Below are 15,235 nucleotides of genomic sequence, written 5' to 3'. Positions count from 1 at the left end.
GGATACACATTTCACACTCAGTTATTAAAATAACAATCGATTATTGTATCCCTATTGTTGTATAATCGACTACAATTTCTTATCTGTTCTTTATCAAATATGATTCACTCACTCTTTCATGTTTCTATAGTCTGTGTTGATTATTTATTTTGAATTTTGAAATTTCAACGAGCCGTTGTTTATCAATTTGATTCAAAGAACGTTTATAATACTACGGAAAATTTTAATTCAGAGTTTAAATCAATAAACTTTTTACAAAATGACTGTGGATACAAACGAACAATGGTATTCTGGTGTAATAAAGGATTTAGATGCATTTTGTAAACTAGTAGACGGTAAGCTAACCTTGCAAATAATTATTCTCAAAAAACTTAAATTCACTTGAAGTCAAAGAAAACTCAGTATACAAATAGTTCCATTTATTTATTCAAATCCATTACAAAGTTTATACTTATACAGGTTACATATTATGATTTAATTAGTTTATTTCTTATTTGTAGACAAAGTAGAAAAAGAACAACAGCGGCTGAAGGCGTGTAAAAAACAAAACGAATTGGAATACAAAGTGTTACAGGAAAAGAAATTAAATGTAAGACCACTTTTCATACGTATATCATCATTAATAAAAATAAATAGTCAATTTGTCTTAGTGCGTAGTAACAAATCAAATGAAGTTTTAGTTATATTGGTCTGTTCCCAGCATTCAATAATGAACTTAATAAACTCATGCAACTGTATTGATTATAATGTGTACTTACTGAACAATGAACTGATATTGCAGAATATTGATATTTTATGTGAAAAACAAAAAAAACTGTTACAGAATGACTTCACACAAAGGCAAGCAGAGCTCAACCGACACTGCACAGAACTGGACAGGATTTGTTCCACATTTGAGTCCCGGCTCACCATAGCAGACAATGACAAACATAGACTAGAAAATGCCAAGTAAGTATCAATATCTTATGATTAAAGTAATTTATACCCAAATTCGATTGCTCCTAAGTACACTATTGTATCTAAATATGTATAGGTTTTGACTTTTTTAGCATTTCATTAATTAGTCCTAAATCCATAAAAAAAAGTAATGATTTTTTTAATGAGTTTAGTAAATAATATCTAGGTAACGAAATACTAATAAAGTAAAAATCACTATTTTTTCAGATACAATACTTTACTTAGGAGCCATGGCAATATATGACTTGTTTTTGCCTGCAAAACCGCCTGTGTAAAATAGGTTTGCCAATAAAAAGTGGCCTGTAAAACTTAAGAGTAATGTAGCTTCCTATTAGTAAAAAAATATCATAATAGGTTTAGTAGTTCCTGAGATTAGCACATTGAAAAAAACAAATATTAACCATTACATATTAGTATGATCAGAACAGATGGCACAAAAATTTGAGCTGTCATTTCATTACACTTAATTTTTCATACTAAATGTTAGCAGGTTTGATTTTCAAGTAAACTTATGCTAGTTACGTTGTTTGTGCTTGGAGTAGGTATGCACCTTAAGTATATGGCACTGGAGTATAAAGGGAAGATACTTATTGTTATTGACATTAAAGTGTAAAATGGACACCAACATACTTCTTAATAGGCACATGGCCCTCTAGTATATAATAAAAGATTATTTTTCAATACAACTTGCAGCATAATTAATTTTTATAATTCCTAATATTTAACCATCAAAATTTTATTCACATAATTTTGTTTTTATATATCAATCAATAAGAATCTGCATGTTGTATTAAAATACAATTTAGTAAGATATGTATGTTATAGACACTTAGATTAATATTTCAAGAGTATCCATAATCTTAATTATATTCGCATGATATACACAGGCACGGATCCAGGGGAAAATGTGGGGGTCACAGCATGTGATATTGCCCCCATAGTAAATTATGAAACTATTAAAACATTCAATAAAAATTACCTCCTCCCGTTTGGAAGCCCTGGATTAATACCTGAATGTACACAGCATTGAACACAGAATTAAAATAGTCATACAAGTTATAAAAATGTCTTTTAAGAAATACTCACTAGTTTCGTTTCAAAGTTGTAATAATGAGCTTAACAATGATATTGTATATTTTAGTCTTATGATATACTTTAAAGCCAGGAATAAGAAATAAAATAGATGTTTATCTAAGGACAGATCCAGGGGAGTGATGGTAGTCATGACCTCCCACCCTAGGCTGGGGTTAGGGGACTCTTGATAATATTGTATGTATAATAATAGCAAATACACGCGAATGACACGCATAATACTTCATATAAAATTTTTTCAGACGAAAATTAATTTCATTATTTGATAAAAATTATTTTCAAGTTAATACCATACATTTTTTTTTTAATTACAATTGATTTCGAGTATGTCCTGACTAGACCTTGACTATATAACCCCCCTGCTTGAAAGCTGGATCCGTCCTTGGAAAGATCAGATATAAGGGTGGTGATCACACTTTAAATATCCAGTTGTTAAAAGTTGTAAAAAATATTAAATTGAAGCACCAAATGGGACATTAGGCCTCAGTGTTAATAACTTAATACGTCTTCAACAAACGACTCATACACTGTCTTACAATAAGTACAATTTAAAAAATTCCATAAAAACATTACATATTTTATCAAAATACTATTCATGCATAATCATAAAAAAATTATATAAAAAGTGATGCGGATTGAATTTGCATCTCATCTCCATTCATGCTGTTACAGAGAAACCTATCAGCTGGCGAAGGAGCTCACTGGCATCCGTCTAGACTTCAGTGCACCAAGCAATATAGCTAAAGGCTGTATCCTTTTCATTTACATGTTATTTCATTAGTTTTTGAGCAATCCATTTCATATATTTACAATGAAAAGAGGCCAATATTAGTCTCTCTTTTAACCTCACATGATCAGAGGGTAATTACTTCATTTTTAAGCTGAACATATTCATATTCACGTATTATTTGATGAGAGAGAAACCTATCACAAACTAGTCTTTTTATATAAGAAAAGTATCACAAATTTGCCCGAGCTGAAGACAAAGTCCAAAACCTATCATATTCAGCCCACATACAGATCCCTCGCGAATGGGATGATATCATATTTATAATAATAAGCTCAGTACCTTAAATATACTTTAGCGAGAATTTTATAAATTCGCTTAAAAACAAATAACAAAACAAAACTTGGCAACCATTAAATTCTGGCGGGAGCTTGCCATGTGACGTCAGCCCCATTAAGGTGCGAGCGTGCGAGAGAGATAGCACGTTTCAACGACACAAGCAATACCTTAAACAACACTAAAAATATTGCAAACTCATTTAATAAGCAAATCACTAAAATAAAATTATGCATTAAAGGTATGTTCGAGGTTCTTAGCCAACACATTCGGGACACGAGCAATAGTCGATTGCACTTATTGAACCCTATTATGAGGTTCTGGTAAACCCACGAGGCGGCAAGCCGCATTATGCCAGCTTATTATTTCCAAACACCTCCAAAAATTACCTGGGAGAAGTCTCCAACAATTGGACACTTATAGATTGGTAAAAAAAGAATATAAACCATACTCATATTCTCCAGACATGATTTAAATTTTAAAGTCCAATCTTTGTTACTCTTTGCGTTTAAAGTCGCGCATTTATTAATTTAAAAAAATTGCCAACTTTTTTTCACACGCTTTTGAAAGACGTGGATCTTTGTCGATTCATATTAAAATTAATTTTATTAAAGAAACAATTTACGGTTTAATGTTTAATAACTGCTTATAAAAGCAATGAAAATTAAATAATACGTTTGTCTTTTGGCCATAAGGATTTTAAAAAAAATGTACAGGCTTCTCGAGCGGTTTAGCCACTGTTGCCCGCCCCGGCTTCCACCTTCCTATATAAATGCCCATATTTTCGCATGTACTGTAGGAACAGGCTTTTGCAAATGTTTTTGCCAATGATCGTGTCCAGCTCGATGCGTCTGCGCGACTCCCTCAACGCCTCCTTCAAATTTTTGTTTTGTTTGGTGAGTCTGGCATTCCGTTTCCTCAAATGATGGATAATTTCGTTTCTATCACTCAGCATTTTTGTATATCTTCCTATCGAGTTCTGCGCTGAGTCGTTTTTGTTACCTTTCAGCCGAGATCCTGCGCGGGACTTATTTTTTTTGGAGGGTTTTGATTGATTCTGTACTTCTTTGTGCGATTTTTTATATTTGTCGTGGGTAGATGGCCCGACATCCGGCACTTCTAGATCATTGCTTTCGGTCGATGATTCTGCTTCCTCGATTTCGTAAATCTCTGGAGTATCATCCTGCATTAGAAAAAAAATCATATAATGAATAGTAAAAATTCATATATCGAATGTACGCAAACTCGACACAGGCGAAAATTATATGAAAACTGTACAGTACTGAAGTGCCCAGTTGTGAAAAATATACCTACGCTATAGACTTGGTTCACTACGATGGCTAATCAGAATGTGACCCGTCGACAGGTCCAAATTGAGCCACTACACTTGCTGCAATGTCTGGCTAGATGTAAGCACTTTCAACATAACGGATCTATCGATAACTAACGATATATAACTCACGGTGAAGCAAGGAACAGCCGTCGTGTGCAGTTTCAACCCTTTGTCCGAGTCGTACATATCCTTCTCGGCGAAGTGTTCGGAGCATACGACGCTGGAGTCGTTGGGCGTGTAGATCTCCTGGCACCGCTGTTGAGCCACCACGGACACCCACTCGGCACATCTGAAGGGGTCACGAGGGAAGCTGGAATAAAAAAAGTAGTTAAATAAGATGCAAAAATCTAAAATAGTTATCGTATAAATACTTAAATAGGAAATAAGTATGTTTTTGTAGTTAGTGAAAGTTATATCTAATAACGTATAAAGGATGCATGGCCGCCATAATACGTCATCCGCTTTACGGCGAGGCGTGCGAGGGAAAAAGCGAGACGTTTCCATTACGCGCCTACTCTGGCTGAATACATATAAAAAATTTTAATTGTCGCCACTTTTTCCATAATCATTTTTATGCTGATATTTGACAATTGATATATATTATCTATTTTTATTTAAACCAAGGGAACAAGTCTGTAATGGTGATTTCTTATGTTTACGGGGATGTTAGACATCGAAATAAAACTAGTTTTCGAATTTTATTGCGGTTTTCTGTTTTTTTTTCGTCACGACTCCCACGTCCTCAGAAACATTATGATCCGCCGCATGACCATGAAGGTTCAAAGGCTGAAGTCTTTGAAACGTCAGGAGAAAAAAAAAGTACAAAAAACCTCAATAAAATCCGTAAACTAGTTTTATTTTAAATTCTATCACGGTTTCATTTCACGCATAATATATTGGCACCAGCGAATGGAAACGCGAAATAATATTTTATACTTAGTTATAACAAAACTTTTGTCTGAATAAAGTTTGATGGCGGGTCTCGATATAGTTAGTGGATGGTACGCCTCCGCACCACCCGCGTGCCGTAAATCCTTTTTGTTCGCAAAATAGTTTTTACGATCGATACAGGACGGGTTACATTTATGCCCGGGCGAGGAGGCTATTACCCGGCAATGTTACGGTGGTTACGAAAAAATCGCCGCCATATTTACTTTATCGAAATCAGTACTATTTTTTATGGTGAAAATGCTAAAATAATTTGGTGATAGCACAATATAAGTTTCGTGGCGCATCGGTGGAATTGTCGGTTATACAATGAGAGACCGTAGGATCGATTCCCGAATAGACAGAAGCGTTTCTGTGACACGCAAGTTATTTCATCGCGTCCTCGTTTTTTAGGACGTTATAATGTCTCTTGTAGTCAGATGATTATGGCATATTGTATTTCAGAAATTAGTGAGCACAATGTGCAATTAGTTGGTTCATTTGTTAAGGCTTAAACGCAAAATATATAATAACATTCAAGATAATTCGCCATTAGACTCAGACGTAATGCGACCAAATACAAAAGTCGGTCATAAATACAACTTATATTAATAACATATCAATTTTACATTTATTCAATCAATAAATCACGATTAGCAATACATTCGCAGTTGTAGCATGTATAATAAATCTTACCGAAAATATACAACGCCATCATTTTTTACAGCATTCGACGCGCCGTTTTTACAATTTTTAAACGCGCACTTAGACGTCATGATTTTAATGTCACAAGCTGCTATCACACTAATAATAAATGACACGCTTCTAATATTAATTATTGTCTCGATAATATCATGAATTTATCCTAAACTGTTGATTTTTAATCTAAGGTAAACGGTCCTCCGCGAGTCAAGAGACGCGAGTGACATAAAAGTGCATCGACAGCTGTCTCGCTCACTCTTGTGGGTAGAATCTTCATTTAATCAATAAATGATATTCGAAACATAACTATTTAGGCGCCATTGATTGATATGCAATGTGGATGGACTGTTATGAATTTTTAAGTCGTTAGGCAGTTGATAAGTCGCGTTTATGAAAAGACCGTCAAAGCATGCATTATCGCGTCGAATTTTGCTGCCAACTAGAAATATGCCAGTAGGTACTGTTGGTTTTATATAGGTACCTACCTAAAGGTCAAAGGACGTGAGTCAACAAAATTCTCTGGCCTAGAGTATATGTCATTAATAAATACATAAATTGACTAACTGATGACTGTATAATCTCCCTGATCGCTTCAAATGCGCATTAGCGCTATGCGCTGTTACTCTAAACACTGGTGTTGCTTGTCTTACCTCGGGCTAAATATGGAGCCTATGGAGCCCCTCATCTAAAATTACCTACAAACTCCCCTGACGGCGTCCTTCCCCCTGGACACGCCAATGTTAACATTATATTTTGACGCATTAGTCAATAAAAGTAAATAGCTAATAAGCCACGTAAAAATCCTTAATCAGCATTCAGATATAAAAAGCGAATCTCGGAAGCTGCTCCAGCCGTTCGAGTTCGAGCTGGGGGGCGACAGCGAGGCCGTGTGGACGTTGCTACAATCCACCACGGGCTACACACGCGCTGATAAAGAAAACCGACCCGACAACTGAGTATTTGTGTATATGGAATAATAAATAATTGAGTTGAATTGTTTTTTTTTTATTGTAATTTAATTGTATTGTATATAAATATTAGGTATTTAAAGATTTTATGACAAAAATTTGATCACAAACATAAGCCACCTTTCTGACAAAGATACAAAGATTAATACAATGTTTTGAAATAAGAAAATTCTCCTTTTTATACGTGTGTGGTCGAAATTAGATTCATCGCTGCTCGACCACAATTTTGAAGTTCCCGCAAGAACTGATGGTGTTGACCAGTATCGATACGCATAGACAGAATCGTATTATATTGAGAAATATCTTGATTTTAATTTGTAGTTTTATTTAAATATTATTAAAAATGCTCTCTGCATAATAAGAATATAAGATAATCACAGTTATCAATTATTTATTTAATCACAGATAAAAATAGCAGTTACAAATATTTTGTATGAGCGGAACATATTATGTCAAATCATAACACCTTAGCCAGTTGCCTATGGAACGTATTTAAAAAAATATTATGCCAAAATTTTCGAACTGTCAAACTGACAGTTTGTTTCACGTGTATATTTTGTTGTGTTAGTTTGTTAATTTTAATGTAATCATAATGTTATTAACTGAAGACACAGATATTGATTTATTCGTCGCCAGTAAAATCGGCTCATTTAAACGTAAGTATATAATATCTTGAGAACACAAGCACAAATGTAAAGCTTTGTTTCCAAGTTTGTTGTGAACATTTCAAGCGTGTTTTTGCATAAATAACCTTTGTAATCTTATTAAATAGCTCCAGTATCGTTCCATGCTATTTGCTAGTTCTACTACAAGAAGTCGCGAACCCGTCCCGATGACCCTCGCTCTAAAACAAATGCTTGTATCATCCGCAAATATTTTTTAGAGACTGCGTGTCCTAATACCTCGCACCTCACTGAGCTATTGTAATGGCTGTATTTATGCAATTCAATCTTATTTTATAGATATAAAATACCACACGGAATCCAGTAAGAACACAAAGAAATGCATAGAGAACCTGGTAGATATAAAATCTCTGCAGAAAGATGATTGTGTGACATGCATGGAGTGGGGGAACAAGGACCAGACAGAGATACTTATTGGAAAGAAGAATCAAGAGGTCAGTGATAACATCACAACTATTTTTTTTTTTTTATTTAGCATAACAACAGCATAATAACATAATTTAAAGTTCTAAAATGACATTACAATGTCAACATACAGATTGTAGGCATGCGTGACACTTAAAAAATATAATATTTTTTAATTAAATTATATAATTATAGCTGGACTGAATACTATTTAAAAAAGTTTAGTTGGAAAAAAAATAAGCACCTTAACAAATATCCACCTACACTTATGTGAAATTACATTTAATTTCTATTTTGGTTAAGCAAAGAGTGCTTGAATTAACTAAATGTATGAGAAAATATGTCAACAGTATTGTTTTTCTTTTTAATTCAATGGTGTGCAAGCATTTAGCCACCTGGTGATATTTATATTACAAGTATAGGCAATTGCCCTAAGCTAGCCATGATAACATGAGTAAAAAAATATATTTACACAAAAATGTTTAGGGGGTTACTTTCACTGCAGTAATAAATGATATCACATCATTTCTACCTACCTTAATATTGTGTCAAATAGCATCCATAAAAAACTTATATTTATTCAAAAAATCCAATTTTACTTTTCAGTTTTTTGGTTGTTTTATAGTGAGTGTGAATATGGTGTGTCAAGGGAGTAAAAGAAAGTGTGATGTTGCCTCTGCAATAAATTCTATTAGAGTAGTATTTGCAATAGGACATGTAACATTAAAATTACTTTTTATTGATATTTATTGCATTGGTAACAAAGATTTCTTTATTTTGAGTATTTTATTCTAAAGTATTATTTTCAAGAAGACAAGTTGATTATATTCAGTTACACAGTTTTAAATGACCCTGTATAATTACATTATATTTATTTATTTACAATTATAAGTACACTTAACACTAACTGTTAACAGTGATCTTAATGCTATATTTCAATAAAAATATATACAAATGTATTACTTCAATGAGTAATCTTTTGCGTATGTCAATATCAATATCAGTTATTTAACAGTGCTATATCCTCTATGTAATGTACCTTCACATACAAGGAGTCGGCTGTATGAGGTGTGTTGCGCACATGCCGCAGCTTTACAACATTGCCAGCTAACTGAACATTTGGATTTTGCCTTTATGCATGATCCTCACTATGCATATCACAATTGTTCACTAGTGCTTCTTCTCACTTCTTCTCTGTGCTGTACCCTTGAAAAATAGTAATAGAAAGAATTTCACTGGCATTATCCTGCTAACACTACCTTCAATCACCAATATTGTTTTAAGGTCTATGTAAATTTAATATAACTTTGATCATTGATTCATTGATTCTTCTAAGCTACACTCATTTTCAACCCAGATCCAAGTATATTCAACACTCCAAGGCTTCACAAAGACGTACACAGCAGACTACTCGGAGGGACATGTGGTGGGGCTGGGGCGGTGCGGGCGCCGGCTGCTGTCCGCGACGGCGGGCGGCGTGGTGCGCGTGTGGGGGAAGGATCTGGACATCAACACTGGCGGCAAGCTGGATCGGATGAGGGTGTGCGATGACGACACTCTGTTTGCTACAGGTCAGTGATGGGATATTTTTTTTATAATATTTTATTAAGTTTTAGAAGCTTATGCAGGGTCTATTTACGGTGCATGCGTAGCACGCGAGCGGTGCCTGAACAAATACTACAAATATTGTTAATCTTACTTGTTATGTTACTGAAATTATAAGTTTGTGAAAATGTTTCAATGTTTGTTAGAAGAAATTGCAGAAAAAGCAGAAGATATTTGAATGTAATTTAGCACACTGGTAGACCAAGTACTCAATTAACACTTAGGCTACTTTTTATCCTGGTTACCTGCCCCGCTGGAAAATAACGATTTTTTTTATTTGCTTTTGTAAATAGATGTCGCTGACGTCGTAGTGTTTATGAATGTTTTTAATAAAAGGTTTTACAAGCGAGTGTAGCCGTGACCAACGGCTAGTAACACTTTATTTCATCTCCTACACCATTATTGCTGGATAAATAAATCAGCATAATCCTTTTGATTCCTTACAGGTGGAGAAGAGAATGACCTCAAAATATGGCGCCTCGGTGAAGCCGAGCCGGTATTCCAAGCCAAGAACCTCCCTCACGACTGGCTGCAACTCCGGCGGCCTATCTGGGTGACAGACCTCACCTTTTTACCTGGAGAGGGCGGGAGATTGGCCGCCGTGTGCTCCAGGCATGGATATGTAAGGTGAGGCATTTGAATTCCTGAAGCTATGGATCAAAAGTCTTGACTGAGACATTAGTGGTTTTATAGTTGTCTCATTCTTTCTTCCTGATAATAAGGTAGTGATAATTTGTATAATACACAAAGGGATGATGACACTTTTACATTGATATTTCAGACTAAACAAAAAAAAATGTAAAAAATATCCAATATAAAAAAAAATTACACATAAATTACAATGTAAGTTTTTTAAAATGGTTTTGCAGACTGTACGACTCGCGAGCCCAGCGCAGGCCGGTTCACAACGTGGAGTTCCAGCTGGCGGCCACCTGCATCGCGCCCAGCTTTGATGAACGGTCAGTAATGATTAGCCATTTGTAATATTAAAGTTTACACCGTCGCCACTTTTAAACGAACTAATGACGCTCTTATAACCTATTAAATAGCTCTGAGCACGCCTTTCCAAATTCAAAGAAATGCAAGGCTATGTTATTTCGCGTAAAAATTTGCAAATACCTTTTTTAAGGCAAAAATTAGTATCCGCCAACTAGAATATGGAGTATATTCATTTTTATATTATGTTATTACAGACAAGTGCTGGTAGGCTTCGGCCGCGGTCAGATCCACCAAGTAGATCTGCGCGTGGGCAGGCCCGACAAGGGTTACAAGGGATGCGTGGGCTCAGTGACTTGCCTCGCGGCCGTCAAACAGCAGCGGCTCATCGTGAGCGCCAGCCTCGACAGGCACATCAGGGTGCACCGCTACGAGACAAAGGAATTGTTGTATAAGGTAAGGAGTATAACGATATCTTAATTTACGCGAATGTTAGACTACGAAATAAAATTATTGTTCGGATTGTATCACAGTGTTTCATATATTAACCGATGTAACTAATATCGAAAAGGAAAAAAAACGCGGTAAAGTTCAAAAAATAGTTTTAATTTCGACGTAAGTAGTAACAAGGTCTACAAACATTCTGTGTTTACGGCAAACCAGTCGGCCATGGTACAGTTGAAGTGTGACGTCACATTTTAATTAACAAAAAACTAGCTACGATGTCCAAACTAAAATTTAACGTAAAGTGTTTCATCACTCGTGTATGCCCGCGTTTTCGTTCTTGTAATGGACAAAAAAATATATATACTTATACGAAAAAATATAATTTTAATGAATATTACTGTAAATAATATAATTATTCTTGGCCTTTAAGCTACCATTTACGATATATTTTATTTTTCCAAGTTCAAATAGCAATAAACAATTCATCAGGTCCAATAACTAAATAATTTCCTTCCAGCAATATCTAACATCAAAGCTGACGTGCGTGCTGGCTCAGACGGAGTCCAGCACTCCTCTGAGTAAGCAACCGGATGAGGTGAAGGACGAGCCCGTGGAAGCGGAAACAGCGCAGGACCCTCCCGATGATATGGACCAGCTGTTTGACAACATGGAGACTGTGGGGTAAGAATCAGTAGAAATAGTCACCTGGTGTGGGTATGCAGGGGTTAGGAACTCGATCCAATGCTCGGTTGGATGACGCTATACTTCTGAGTCGACATTGGGCCGTAAGACCGGTTAAACCAACCGTTCTACTAAACCCACAAGTGATGGTAGCAATAATGCGTCTTTGCCAGGAAAAGAAAATAGTCTCCCTGAATAAAATATATTCTGTAGACAATGAGTTCTAAAAGGTCCCTTAAATAATATATCCACCGCAGGATAAACCGTTTGTTGGATTAGACAGGTAGTTGTTTGTTAAAATTAACCTAAATGTACAATATAAGGTACCTACTTGATATTAATGATTCTAAGTATTTTTTTTTTAAATATTCATTTATAAACCTGTCTATTCTGCCACTTAATTTTAAAAAAAGTATTTTTAATAATTTATTTTTATAATAATGTTCGCAGCTCCACATGTGCGAAAAGCTTTTCCAAGATAAAAGTCCCGTTTTATATTTCCATGGTACAAAAAGTACCCTATAGCACTCAGGAGTAATGTAGCTTCCCTTTATTATATATTTCTGTGAACTTTTTAAAGAAAGGAAGAAACTTTAACCATTAACGCAACATAGGCTGTCAAAATGAATAAAATTTCCATGTTTTTACACTTTTTATTGCTGCTCTGCACCTAATAGTCATAGCCTTCTTGATAAATGGCCTATCCAACAATACAAGATTTTTCAGTTCAAACCAGTAGTTCCTGAGATAAGATTGTACAAATAAACTCTTTAGTTTTATAAAATAGTAAACATGTGTGGTAATTACTAATTATCATAAACAATTAACTTGTAACAAATAAAACCTTGTAGTTAAATCTACTTTTTGTAAATCCAGTTCATGAGGTTCATTAAAATATTGTTATATTGTTTATTTGTGGCATTCAGTTCAGATTATGCAAAATATACTTTATACTTATTGTCAGAAAGGTTTATTTAGTAAGTGAATTTATGAAAATTAGTTTTGGTAACATTATACTTAGGTATCCTTGCATTTATTTCAATGAGCACTGAGTGAAGGTAATTTAATTCTCTCTTACTATGAAATGTAAGGGGTTATCTAACCTTTTAATAATGCCTATTGTCAGGAAAGCATAATGGAGTAAATAAAACAAGTGATTAAAAGTTCATTGTATTAACATTTTGGGGTTGGAGCTAGATAGTTTACCTCCAGCCCCAACCCCAAACGTCTGGGCGACGGGGTATATTTATCGGCGCCGACGGCCTCTGAAATAGTGCTCTTGGCGGCGATATTTGCGGGACGATGTTCCGCCATCGCGCCGCCCGTTTCTTGCGCTCGTACAGCGCGGTGCGCCACGGCACGACGCGCATGTTACCATTATAGCCGTGTCTAGAAAAGAAATTCGTAATTGTAAACCGATAAGACTAAACTACTCAATGTCTAGAAACAATTACTTATGTCTGCTTCAAACAAAGCCCTTCATAAGGATGAAACTGTTTGTGTCGAGTTTCATCAATTGGTATTTACAAACCAGAAAGAGATTAATTACTTTCAAGATTTACGTCGGGAATTCATTGTACCTACCGATATGTAACAATTACGTAGGAGTTAGTACCTATGTAAAAACTGGTTGCGAAGGGTCCGATTAAGTACCTGATTAGCCTGGCTTCCCTTTTCTATTTCATGTAAAATGTAATTATCATTAGAATCATTTGCAGACCGCATTTATACATACTATTATTAGTACCTATAAGTTGTGTAAAGTTTTTTTTCGGAAAATTTCACCCTCCTATTGGCAAAAACAACAAAACAAGTGTTGGTTACCTTTTGGTGTATAGACGCCAAGCAGACTTTAAAAGTCTCCACACAATAACCATGTAATTAGTTGGCGGCCACATCTCGCACGGATTGAGTTCAAAAGTTGCAGTCAAGTGACGAAATATGTCAAATAGTGAGTGACGTATCACGTTTCGCGCCAAAAATTTGTATTGTTAAAAATTTAACCCCGTAATGGTGGTAGCATAAACGCGTTTTTCTACCAAAAAAATTAGTTGAACTAAGATACGACTCATTTGACACAAATTTAGCGGAAACATCTGCTTAGAAAACAGTAAGCGTTAGTAAAGTGAAAAATAATTCTTTAACACTTTATTGATGTAAGCTTTCAAATCCGCAACGCTCGCCATAATTTGGTACCATAATAATAAATCAAAATACCCCAACTGCAAATCGTCAGTCTCGGCAAAAATTCAATAAGTAAACAATGGACGCTGCTTACAGACAAAGGCGTTGTTGTAGGACCGATATTTATACGAACATACGAAAAAATGTGAGCGATCTTTAAAGTGGCTTTTTTAGATTATTTTTAGTCTGAACACGTGCTATGAAATAAATTGTAAATATTTATACAATAGTACTGTATAGAGCACCATAGCTATTTTTAATAACCCGTAATACCAATTATATTGTCGTTCGAAAAATAAGTACAGTATCTACCGGTGTTTTAGTTTTGGTGAGGCTTAAATATTAGACAAGTTTACCTTCCTTTAGCGCTACATTATTTACGAAAGTTGTACATAGTTGATACATTTTCCCTGCATTGGTAGAAAAAACATATTTAATTCTGTTTTGCACAAATAAAATGATTATCAAAAACTTTTTTTTTTAAATAAGTATATTGTAATCACATTAAAAAGTTCGAACATACATGGCGTGTCTTCTCGCCTGGCGCCGCAGTTTTGGATAGGTATTATTTACAATGCATCAGTTGTGTGCTCGCCGCACATTTATCGCGGCCGAAATTAAAAACTATTTATATGTGCCGCAGCGAAAGTGGTAATCGTTTCTGAATTACGAAAACTGGGCGAAAATAATTAAAAAACTCCTCTTCAATTGAAAATTCTGCAATATAACTTAAAATTATATTTTTTGCAGTGACAAACCTAAAAAGATCAAAAAAGAAATGGAAGAATCTGTACAGTTGAAAAAGATGAAACCATCTACAGAGGGCAGCACTGTCGTTGATCTTACCGAGGAAGAGCGTGAGGACGCCATCAAGCAGCTTCTGCGCAGCACCGAAAAGCAGAAGAAGAAGAGAGAGAAGAAAAAACGACAGAAGAAAGCGAAGAGCGTGTTCCATAATGCTTAATAATAAAAGTAGTTGTAATTGAATTGTTGTTCTTATTTGGGGATAAAGGATGTCATGAGTTTTTTTAGATTTGTTACTAGACCCTTACTGTAACAAATCACATATTTTTACATAATATTTTATACTTGTAGATTATTTCTATAATATAATATCATATATTATGCTTTTATGTGGACATCTTTGCGCAATTTTTATTTTTGAAATTAATTTGACTATTTAGCAATAGATGGCGCAGTAATAACTTCGTGGGTGCCCAAAATGAGTAACTATATCTAGAAAAATTTTCAA

The 15,235-nt window shown here is 34.8% G+C and overlaps 3 protein-coding genes across 3 annotated transcripts; 2 read left to right on the top strand and 1 right to left on the bottom strand.

Moving 5' to 3' along the window:
* The first annotated feature begins 113 nt into the window (after positions 1-113).
* Positions 114-7,068, top strand: LOC115451938. The gene is made up of 5 exons (XM_030180358.2): positions 114-335; positions 501-589; positions 824-948; positions 2,722-2,798; positions 6,894-7,068. Exons 1-5 carry the CDS (start codon positions 260-262, stop codon positions 7,028-7,030), a joined length of 504 nt encoding a protein of 167 aa, XP_030036218.1. The 5' UTR covers positions 114-259; the 3' UTR covers positions 7,031-7,068.
* Positions 3,790-6,284, bottom strand: LOC115451937. Its single transcript, XM_030180357.2, has 3 exons — positions 6,069-6,284; positions 4,575-4,755; positions 3,790-4,295 (listed from the first exon to the last, which is right to left on the bottom strand). Exons 1-3 carry the CDS (start codon positions 6,146-6,148, stop codon positions 3,843-3,845), a joined length of 714 nt encoding a protein of 237 aa, XP_030036217.2. The 5' UTR covers positions 6,149-6,284; the 3' UTR covers positions 3,790-3,842.
* Positions 7,069-7,563: 495 nt separating the features above from the next.
* LOC115451939 (WD repeat-containing protein 74) lies at positions 7,564-14,970 on the top strand. Its single transcript, XM_030180359.2, has 8 exons — positions 7,564-7,698; positions 8,005-8,159; positions 9,488-9,701; positions 10,182-10,362; positions 10,605-10,694; positions 10,929-11,127; positions 11,636-11,799; positions 14,734-14,970. The coding sequence occupies exons 1-8, from the start codon at positions 7,635-7,637 to the stop codon at positions 14,945-14,947; spliced, it is 1,281 nt and encodes a 426-aa protein (XP_030036219.2). The 5' UTR covers positions 7,564-7,634; the 3' UTR covers positions 14,948-14,970.
* Positions 14,971-15,235: the final 265 nt, after the last annotated feature.

Source organism: Manduca sexta, chromosome 26 (assembly GCF_014839805.1).
Source record: "Manduca sexta isolate Smith_Timp_Sample1 chromosome 26, JHU_Msex_v1.0, whole genome shotgun sequence".
Lineage (NCBI taxonomy): Eukaryota > Metazoa > Arthropoda > Insecta > Lepidoptera > Sphingidae > Manduca > Manduca sexta.
Note: the sequence above shows the minus strand (reverse complement) of the source record. Positions and strands in the feature narration are given on the sequence as shown.